This window comes from Cherax quadricarinatus, unplaced genomic scaffold (genome assembly GCF_038502225.1).
Source record: "Cherax quadricarinatus isolate ZL_2023a unplaced genomic scaffold, ASM3850222v1 Contig1223, whole genome shotgun sequence".
NCBI classification, from domain to species: Eukaryota; Metazoa; Arthropoda; class Malacostraca; order Decapoda; family Parastacidae; genus Cherax; species Cherax quadricarinatus.
The window spans coordinates 58,851-69,923 of NW_027196249.1; the positions used below are offsets into that span (position 1 = coordinate 58,851).

At 43.0% G+C, this 11,073-nt stretch overlaps 1 protein-coding gene across 1 annotated transcript in view; it reads right to left on the reverse strand.

Annotated features, from left to right (window-relative positions):
• The window catches only part of LOC138851612 (piggyBac transposable element-derived protein 3-like), a 36,870-nt gene extending 26,310 nt beyond the window's left edge, over positions 1-10,560 (reverse strand). Inside the window, exons 1-2 of the mRNA XM_070080905.1 lie at positions 10,447-10,560; positions 8,822-10,181 (exon numbers count right to left, since the gene is read on the reverse strand). Coding sequence (XP_069937006.1) covers positions 8,822-10,181; positions 10,447-10,452 — 1,366 coding nt within the window. The 5' untranslated portion in view covers positions 10,453-10,560. The remainder of the gene's footprint in view (positions 1-8,821; positions 10,182-10,446) is intronic.
• Positions 10,561-11,073: the final 513 nt, after the last annotated feature.

Genomic DNA, 11,073 nt, shown 5'->3' on the forward strand with positions numbered 1-11,073 from the left:
TCAGTGCTGGTGGAAATGATATTGGGAAGGGTAGGAGAGAAGAGCTGCTAGATAAGTACAGGTCAGCTATAGATTTCATTAAGTCTAAGGGAGGGATCCCAATCATATGTAGCATCTTGCCTAGAAGGGGAGTAGGAAATGAATGGTTGTCTAGGGCAATTGGTGTAAATTGCTGGCTAGACAGATACTGCAAGGAACTTGCAATCCCATTCATTGACAACTGGAACAACTTTTATGGCAAACATGATATGTATGCTAGGGATGGGGTTCATCTCTCTGGGGCAGGGGTGGTAGCACTTGCAGACTCGATTGAGAAGGCCATTGGTGAAATGCCTATGATTTTAAACTGATGGAAGATAGAGGTATGGGTGTGTGTGGGAAACAAGCAGGTTGCAACACTAGGGTTGGAAACAGTAAATGTATAAAAGGCATTCAGCATGAAGTTATAAATAAAGACAATAGAACAGGTCAGCAAACAAAGGGGGACAGCAGAGGGCAGCAAGGGACTAGCTCCCTTAAGGTTTACTATACTAATAGCAGGAGTGTTAGAAATAAGATAGATGAGCTAAGATTAATTGCAAGTGCAGGAAACATAGATATTATTGCTATAACAGAGACCTGGCTCAATCTGAAAGATAGAGAGATGCCCTCTGAATGTCACATACAAGGCTATAAATTATTCCACACTGACAGGGTCAACAGGAAAGGTGGTGGAGTAGCGATGTATGTCAGAGACAATTTAAATTGTTGTGTTAGACAAGATATTAAATTAGAAGCGTCAGCCACTGAATCTGTTTGGTTACAGCTTCTCGAGGGCCGAGAAAAACTAATTTTGGGTGTGATTTACAGGGCCCCAAATCTTGATAGGGAGTGCAGTAAACTTCTATGGGACGAAATTCGTAAGGCATCTACATACGAAAATGTTGTGCTAATGGGAGATTTCAACTATAGACAGATTGACTGGAGCAATTTGACAGGAAATTTAGAGTCGGGTGACTTTCTTGATACGATCCAGGATTGTTTTTTAAAACAGTTTGTGACAGAGCCAACTAGGGGAAATAACCTCCTTGACTTGGTTCTTGCCAGTAGGGAAACACTAATTAATAATCTTGAGGTTAATGATGAGCTTGGGGAGAGTGATCACAAATCACTCAGTTTTAACATATCATGGAATTCCCCTAATAATGGCAATCAAGTCTCCGTCCCTGACTTTCGCTTGGCTGATTTCATAGGACTGAAAAATTACTTAGGTGGGCTGAACTGGAATGACCTGACTAGGGGTCAGGTAGGTGGTGATGGTTGCCGATATGATGCTTTCCAGGGCATAGTTCTAGCTGCTCAGTCAAATTATGTTCCAAATAGGGAAATCAGATCAAACAAAAATGATCCTAAATGGATGAACAATAGATTAAAATATCTGATTGGTCAAAAGAGAGGCATATATAGGCAAATCAAAAGAGGAGAGGGGCAATTAAGAAATCGATATATTCAGTTAAAGAGAGAAATAAAAAAGGGAATTAGACAAGCAAATAGAGATTATGAGGTTAAAGTTGCAAGAGAATCGAAGACTAACCCAAAAGGATTCTTTCAGGTATACAGAAGTAAGATCAGGGACAAGATAGGCCCACTCAAAAGTTCCTCGGGTCAGCTCACTGACAGTGATAAGGAAATGTGTAGAATTTTTAACACATACTTCCTCTCAGTTTTTACACAGGAGGATACCAGCGATATTCCAGTAATGATAAATTATGTAGAACAGGACGATAATAAACTGTGCACTATTAGGGTCACAAGTGACATGGTCCTTAGGCAAATAGATAAATTAAAACCTAACAAATCCCCAGGCCCTGATGAACTGTATGCAAGGGTTCTAAAGGAATGTAAAGAGGAGCTTAGCACACCTTTGGCTAATCTTTTCAACATATCACTACAAACTGGCATGGTGCCAGATAAGTGGAAAATGGCAAATGTGATACCTATTTTCAAAACAGGTGACAGGTCCTTAGCTTCGAACTATAGACCAATAAGCCTAACCTCCATAGTGGGAAAATTTATGGAATCAATAATTGCCGAGGCAGTTCGTAGCCACCTTGAAAAGCATAAATTAATCAACGAATCTCAGCATGGTTTTACAAAGGGGCGTTCCTGCCTTACGAATTTATTAACTTTTTTTACTAAGGTATTTGAGGAGGTAGATCATGGTAATGAATATGATATTGTGTATATGGACTTCAGTAAGGCTTTTGACAGGGTCCCACATCAGAGACTATTGAGGAAAATTAAAGCACATGGAATAGGAGGAGAAATTTTTTCCTGGATAGAGGCATGGTTGACAAATAGGCAGCAGAGAGTTTGCATAAATGGGGAGAAATCAGAGTGGGGAAGCGTCACGAGCGGTGTTCCACAGGGGTCAGTGTTGGGCCCCCTGCTGTTCACAATCTACATAAACGACATAGATGAGGGCATAAAGAGCGACATCGGCAAGTTTGCCGATGACACCAAAATAGGCCGTCGAATTCATTCTGACGAGGACATTCGAGCACTCCAGGAAGATTTGAATAGACTGATGCAGTGGTCGGAGAAGTGGCAGATGCAGTTTAATATAGACAAATGCAAAGTTCTAAATGTTGGACAGGACAATAACCATGCCACATATAAACTAAATAATGTAGATCTTAATATTACGGATTGCGAAAAAGACTTAGGAGTTCTGGTTAGCAGTAATCTGAAACCAAGACAACAGTGCATAAGTGTTCGCAATAAAGCTAATAGAATCCTTGGCTTCATATCAAGAAGCATAAATAATAGGAGTCCTCAGGTTGTTCTTCAACTCTATACATCCTTGGTTAGGCCTCATTTAGATTATGCTGCACAGTTTTGGTCACCGTATTACAGAATGGATATAAATTCTCTGGAAAATGTACAAAGGAGGATGACAAAGATGATCCCATGTATCAGAAACCTTCCCTATGAAGATAGACTAAGGGCCCTGAAACTGCACTCTCTAGAAAGACGTAGAATTAGGGGGGATATGATTGAGGTTTATAAGTGGAAGACAGGAATAAATAAAGGGGATGTAAATAGTGTGCTGAAAATATCTAGCCTAGACAGGACTCGCAGCAATGGTTTTAAGTTGGAAAAATTCAGATTCAGGAGGGATATAGGAAAGTACTGGTTTGGTAATAGAGTTGTGGATGAGTGGAACAAACTCCCAAGTACCGTTATAGAGGCCAGAACGTTGTGTAGCTTTAAAAATAGGTTGGATAAATACATGAGTAGATGTGGGTGGGTGTGAGTTGGACCTGATAGCTTGTGCTAACAGGTCGGTTGCCGTGTTCCTCCCTTAAGTCAATGTGACCTGACCTGACTAGGTTGGGTGCATTGGCTTAAGCCGGTAGGGACTTGGACCTGCCTCGCATGGGCCAGTAGGCCTTCTGCAGTGTTCCTTCGTTCTTATGTTCTTATTACTTTCTAGGTGCTCCACCACTCTTCTCCTGATAATCTCCATGAATTTACATACATGTTAGTGACATTGGTCTATAGTTTAATACTTCGTGTCTCTCATTTAAAAAGAAATGGGACTACATTTGTTATCTTCCATACCTCAAGTAATCGCTCTGTTTCGATAGATGTGTTGAAGATTGTTGTTAGCTGTACGCATAATGCCTCTGTTCCCTCTCTTAGGATACATGGAGAGATGTTATCCGGCTCCATCGTCTTTAAGACATCTAGCTCACTTAGCAGCCTCCTCACTTCATCTTCAGTTGTATGTATTGTGTCCAACACTTGATGGTGTACCCCACCTCTCCGTCTTACTGGAGTCCCTTCTGTTTCCATTGTGAGCACTTCTTTGAATCTCATGTTGAGCTCTTCCGACCAGTGAAGAGGCGAGGCCAGGAACTATGATTCGACCCCTGCAACCACATATAGGTGAGTACAGACACGCACACACACATCAGTCTGGAAGTAAATTTTTACACATGTGCAACATCTGGGAATCTTTATTGTAGACTTTTCACCATCCAGTGGCTTTATCAATACAAATTCCAGGACATAACTTGAAGACAGTAGTACTATGTACAGAAGATGAAGTAATCAGTCCCTCAACCTTGGAGTTGGTGCGAAGAGCACCGTAGTCGTGGAGATTCAGAAGCAGAAGCAAGGCGCCTGACGCTTATATACTAACGTCAGGTGGAAATGGGGCGTGTAGCAGAAGAGGGCATAGTCACTGGTAGGCGGGATTCCCCAGTGGAAGTAGGTAATACCCAAAGAGATAGGTTAGTTGTAGTAGTAGCTGTAGTCGTGAAGGTTATGTACATGTCCTCAATTAACCTATGTCTTTGGGTAGGACCTACTTCCACTGGAGAATCCCGCCTACCAGTGACTATGCCCTCGTCTGCTACACGCCCCATTTCCACCTGACGTTAGTATATAAGCGTCAGGCGCCTTGCTTCTGCTTCAGAATCTCCACGACTACGGTGCTCTTCGCACCTACTCCTAGGTTGAGGGACTGATTACTTCATCTTTTGTACATAGTACTACTGTCTTCAAGTTATGTCCTGGAATTTGTATTGATAAAGCCACTGGATGGCGAAAAGTCTACAATAAAGATACCCAGATGTTGCACATGTGTAAAAAATTACTTCCAGACTGATGTGTGTGTGCGTGTCTGTACCAACACGTAAGGGACACTACAAGAGAGAGAGGAGAGGATGAACCAGCAAGACTGGACTTAGTATTCACCTTGAGTAGTGCAGATATTGAGGACATCACATATGAAAGACCCCTTGGGGCCAGCGATCATGTGGTTTTGAGCTTCGAATACACAGTAGAGCTACAAGTGGAGGGGGAAGCAGGAAGGCAAGGACAAATGAAACCAAACTACAGGAAAGGGGACTACACAGGAATGAGGAACTTCCTGAATGAGGTTCAGTGGGACAGAGAACTGGCAGGGAAGCCAGTTAATGAGATGATGGAATATGTAGCAACAATGTGCAAGGAGGCTGAGGAGAGGTTTGTACCCAAGGGTAACAGGAATAATGAAAAAGCCAGGATGAGCCCATGGTTCACCCAAAGATGCAAGGAGGCAAAAACCAAGTGTGCTAGGGAATGGAAGAAATATAGAAGGCAAAGGACCCAGGAGAATAAGGAGAACAGTCGTAGAGCCAGAAACGAATATGCACAGATAAGAAGGGAGGCCCAACGTCAATATGAAAACGACATAGCAGCAAAAGCCAAATCTGACCCGAAGCTGCTATACAGCCACATCAGGAAGAAAACCGTTAAGGACCAGGTAATCAGGCTAAGGAAGGAAGGAGAGACAACAAGAAATGACCGTGAAGTATGTGAGGAACTCAACAAGAGATTCAAAGAAGTGTTCACAGAGGAGACAGAAGGGGCTCCAGAAAGACGGAGAGGTGGGGTACACCACCATGTGCTGGACATAGTACACGCAACAGAGGAACAAGTGAAGAGGCTTCTGAGTGAGCTAGATACCTCAAAGGCAATGGGGCCAGATAACATCTCTCCATGGGTCCTGAGAGAGGGAGCAGAGGCGCTATGTGTACCCCTAACAACAATATTCAATACATCTATCGAAACAGGGAGATTGCCCGAGGCATGGAAGACAGCAAATGTGGTCCCAATCTTTAAAAAAGGAGACAGACATGAAGCACTAAACTACAGACCAGTGTCACTGACATGTATAGCATGCAAAATCATGGAAAAGATTGTCAGGAGAAGAATGGTGGAACATCTAGAAAGGAATGATCTCATCACCAGCAGACAACATGGTTTCAGAGACGGGAAATCCTGTGTCACAAACCTACTGGAGTTCTATGACATGGTGACAGCAGTAAGACAAGAGAGAGAGGGGTGGGTGGATTGCATTTTCTTGGACTGCAAGAAGGCGTGTGACACAGTACCACACAAGAGATTAGTGCAAAACCTGGAGGACCAAGCAGGGATAACAGGGAAGGCACTGCAATGGATCAGGGAATACTTGTCAGGAAGACAGCAGCGAGTAATGGTACGTGGTGAGGTGTCAGAGTAGGCACCTGTGACCAGAGGGGTCCCACAGGGGTCAGTCCTAGGACCAGTGCTGTTTCTGGTATTTGTGAACGACAGGACGGAAGGAATAAACTCCGAGGTGTCCCTGTTTGCAGATGACGTGAAGTTGATGAGAAGAGTTCAGTCGATCGAAGACCAGGCAGAACTACAAAGGGATCTGGATAGGCTGCAGACCTGGTCCAGCAACTGGCTCCTGGAGTTCAATCCCACCATGTGCAAAGTCATGAGGATTGGGGAAGGGCAAAGAAGACCGCAGACGGAGTACAGTCTAGGGGGCCAGAGACTACAAACATCACTCATGGAAAAAGATCTTGGGGTGAGTATAACACCAGGCACATCTCCTGAAGCGCACATCAACCAAATAACTGCTGCAGCATATGGGCGCCTAGCAAACCTCAGAACAGCATTCCGACATCTTAATAAGGAATCGTTCAGGACCCTGTACACTGTGTACGTTAGGCCCATATTGGAGTATGCGGCACCAGTTTGGAACCCACACCTAGCCAAGCATGTAAAGAAACTAGAGAAAGTGCAAAGGTTTGCAACAAGACTAGTCCCAGAGTTAAGAGGTATGTCCTATGATGACAGGTTAAGGGAAATCAACCTGACGACACTGGAGGACAGGAGAGATAGGGGGGATATGATAACGACTTACAAAATACTGAGAGGAATTGACAAGGTGGACAAAGACAGGATGTTCCAGAGACTGAACTCAGCAACACGGGGACACAGTTGGAAGCTGAAGACACAGATGAATCAAAGGGATGTTAGGAAGTATTTCTTCAGCCACAGAGTAGTCAGGAAGTGGAATAGTTTGGGAAGCGATGTAGTGGAGGCAGGATCCATACATAGCTTTAAGCAGAGGTACGATAAAGCTCATGGTTCAGGGAGAGTGACCTAGTAGCGACCAATGAAGAGGCGGGGCCAGGAGCTTGGACTCGACCCCTGCAACCTCAACTAGGTGAGTACAACTAGGTGAGTACACAATCAGATAACTGCTGCAGCATACGGGCGCCTGGCAAACCTACGGATAGCGTTCCGATACCTCAGTAAGGATTCGTTTAAGACTCTGTATACCATCTACGTCAGGCCCATACTGGAGTATGCAGCACCAGTTTGGAATCCACACCTAGTCAAGCACGTCAAGAAATTAGAGAAAGTGCTAAGGTTTGCAACAAGACTAGTCCCAGAGCTACGGGGATTGTCCTACGAAGAAAGGTTGAGGGAAATCGGCCTGACGACACTGGAGGACAGGAGGGTCAGGGGAGACATGATAACGACATATAAAATACTGCGCGGAACAGACGAGGTGGACAAAGATGGGATGTTCCAGAGATGGGACACAGACACAAGAGGTCACAATTGGAAGTTGAAGACTCAGATGAATCAAAGGGATGTTAGGAAGTATATCTTCAGTCATAGAGTAGTCAGGCCATGGAATAGCCTAGAAAGTGATGTAGTGGAGGCAGGAACCATACATAGTTTTAAGGCGAGGTATGATAGAGCTCATGGAGCAGGGAGAGAGAGGACCTAGTAGCAATCAGCGAAGAGGCGGGGCCAGGAGCTGTGACTCGACCCCTGCAACCACAAATAGGTGAGTACAAATAGGTGAGTACACAAACATACACACACACAGGAGCTGTGACTCTACCTTTGCAACCACAATTAAGTGAGTGCACACACAAATCACAGACATGGGCAGGAACTAGCGATTTCTTACTAACCAGCACAAGCTGCAAGCTGGAAGCAGAAGTATTTGTACCCAGTTGAGTAAAAGTTAGTGAACGAAGAAATGGGAAGCCAAACGGCATTTAAAAAGGGTGGTGAAGCTGAGGAGGCAGAGCAAGTATGTGGGTGAACTGAACTCCCTATGGTGGATAGAGTAACTCAATACAAGGTCACTGATCCCATATAAATTGATTTCTGATGGTTAGTTTTCGAGCAATTGCCAATCTCCGAAGACCGAAAATATTAGGCCGCCCCCGACAAAGTGATTAAAAAATTTTATGTTGCAAACTTGCAATTGTTAATAAAACACACCAAAACAATTTTTTAAATTTAATATACAAACAGACAATATAAAAAACATAAATGGAACTTGTATCAAAACATTTTTTAATTGTTACAAAAATAAAAAAAGGAAGCAAATATCAACAATGCCAAATTGCAAAGTGATGCAAGTTTCAATCCCTATATTCCTGAGATTCATTTGGAAGACCAATGATTCTATATTGCTAATTGGCAAGATGGAAGTCTGTGAAACAATTTCTATCAGTCTTTATGCAGAGATTTACTTTGCATACACTACAGACGAATGACGATGTTACCGTTTTTTTCGAGGTGCTGCAATACTTGCAAGTAAACGGCCTTTGCCCTGCCATTGGGAAGTGCATTAGAGTAATGTCTTTCCTAACACTGTCATCAGGCATTTCTGCACGTGTTCCCCTCCCAGGTTTCACTATGCCAACACCATTGGAAGTACATGGTGAATTAGTTGGTGAAGGTCTTGGAGTTGTTCTTAGGCTGCTCCCTCTAAGGTTTTGTCCTTTAGACCTTGCAATTTCAGAGATAGAATTCCTGAAATACTTCAGTTGCATACACTTTTGCTTTATTGCTCGAGAATCACGGCAATAAAGCAGCCATGCATTCACAACAGCAAGATCAATAATATAGGCAAATAGCCGCATGTACCAACGTTTTGATTTCATTGGTGTTTTGTAGAGATGCACCAACATGTTGCTTTTGTCAATACCTCCCATGTTTGCATTATAGTTCTTGATGACTGCAGGGCACGATATTTTCTCTTTCCTCTTTGTACCCTTGTTATATCTGTCAACAAGACTCAGAGGCTCGACCCCAATATCAGTTGTCACTAAAGTCACAACTTTGGTGTCCTTCCATCGTACAACAAGGACACCATCATTGTTGTTGAAGCAAAAATTGCCCCTGACCACACTGTTTTTTTCCATTTGTTTGATAGGCACCAGATGTGGCTTACCACATCTATTGTCACGTACTGTTCCAGTGTATCTGCAGTTATACTTATCTCTTAGTAGCTTGACCAAAGGCATACTTGAAAAGAAATTGTCAGCATAGATTGCTGATGTGTTTGTCTTGTTCATAGTTTGTGCAAGTACCAGAACAATCTTTGTACTTATTGGAAGTTTAGATTCTTCCTGTGGCAGCTGTATGGGATGTGTGTCAAAAGTTGTTGTGCCTTGATACATGAGTATATCATGTATGAGTCCATCTTGACTTGCACGACAAAAAAGTTTGAAACCCCACTTATCTGGTTTTGTTTTGATGTACTGCCTTAGGTTTCTAGCAGTTTTACCCTTGAAACCAACCATGACTTCATCAATAGATTGCTTGGGTGTAGCTGGAATTTTCAAGCAAGCATTAGTTAGTTCAGTGTAAAGAGGCCTTACTTTGTAGAATCTGTCATTATCCTTTTTTGTGTTGTCATTGAAATGAATATGACTTCTAAGGTACCTAAACCTCTTAGACGCCATGCTATCTGCAACCTGTTGGCTCCTAAAAGCAGCTTTCCAATAGTCTTCGAGGGATGGTAGTGAAGCAATACCCATGAACAACAAAATACCTATGAACCTCATGATCTCTTCAGAATCTGTTGAAAAAGTATTATTTACGTCTTGTTGCCTTGTATACAAATTTGTTTGATATGCTATGTTATCTATCATGGCTGGAGTAACGAACATACGAAAATACTCATATGGAGACCTAATTGCAAGAGGCTTTTCATGTTCATATGCCGGCAAAGGATCATTTTGAATGTCATCTACGGTCCACTGAGATGAAACTTGAAGAGCAATATTCTCATGGATCTCTTCCTCATCCGGGTATTCCTCAATCCTAAAATTTTTCTTTTTCCTCATTACTTTCTGCTTTTTGGCTGGCCTTTGTTTCCTTTCTTCCTCCTCCTCATCATCACTTGACATCTCTGCATCCTGTGCATCCGGTGGCAAGTATTCATCACCACTATCCAGCAATTCTGGTTCGTCTACCTCTGGTTCCGAGTCACTGTCTTCAGAAACGCAGACATACCTCGACCTGCTGGTCGACTGCTCCCCATAAAACAGCCTCTCATGGAACTGGAAGGACAATAGAAACCTCCTGTATAAATCCAGACCACTACAGAGTTCATATATGCAATTGAAAATTTTTTATAAATATTTATTTGACTATAATTGGACATTCCCGGAAACTCGGGCAATACCGAAATAATTCGGACTAAAATGCTTGCACTTTTTTCAACTGCATGCTACACTCATATTATGCTTCACACGGACTTTAGGTATATATCAAAATATGCCTAAACTATTCATGTAAGCACTAAACACAACAATCAGTACTTACCGACATTGTAGAATGTATAATCCAAGAGTAGATTAGTAATGGTGGAGGGAAAAATGCGTGTGTGTTCGAAGCCAAGCCGCCAGTGTTTATATTTTGATCTCTCAACCAATGGGAAGGCGGCAGAAGCGAACTGTACTTAGCTGAGGAGACTCAGGGAAGGCTTGTGATTGGTTGGAACTAAAGAACGGGAAGCTGGCCGCGCGGGGCGCGAAGTATGACACGCGCCAAAAACACGTAATCAATACCGAATTTTTTCGGCCAAACACGACAAAGGGATTTATTAAGGCGAGGTATGATAGAGCTCATGGAGCAGGGAGAGAGAGGACCTAGTAGCAATCAGCGAAGAGGCGGGGCCAGGAGCTGTGAATCGACCCCTGCAACCACAAATAGGTGAGTACAAATAGGTGAGTACACAAACATACACACACACAGGAGCTGTGACTCTACCTTTGCAACCACAATTAAGTGAGTGCACACACAAATCACAGACATGGGCAGGAACTAGCGATTTCTTACTAACCAGCACAAGCTGCAAGCTGGAAGCAGAAGTATTTGTACCCAGTTGAGTAAAAGTTAGTGAACGAAGAAATGGGAAGCCAAACGGCATTTAAAAAGGGTGGTGAAGCT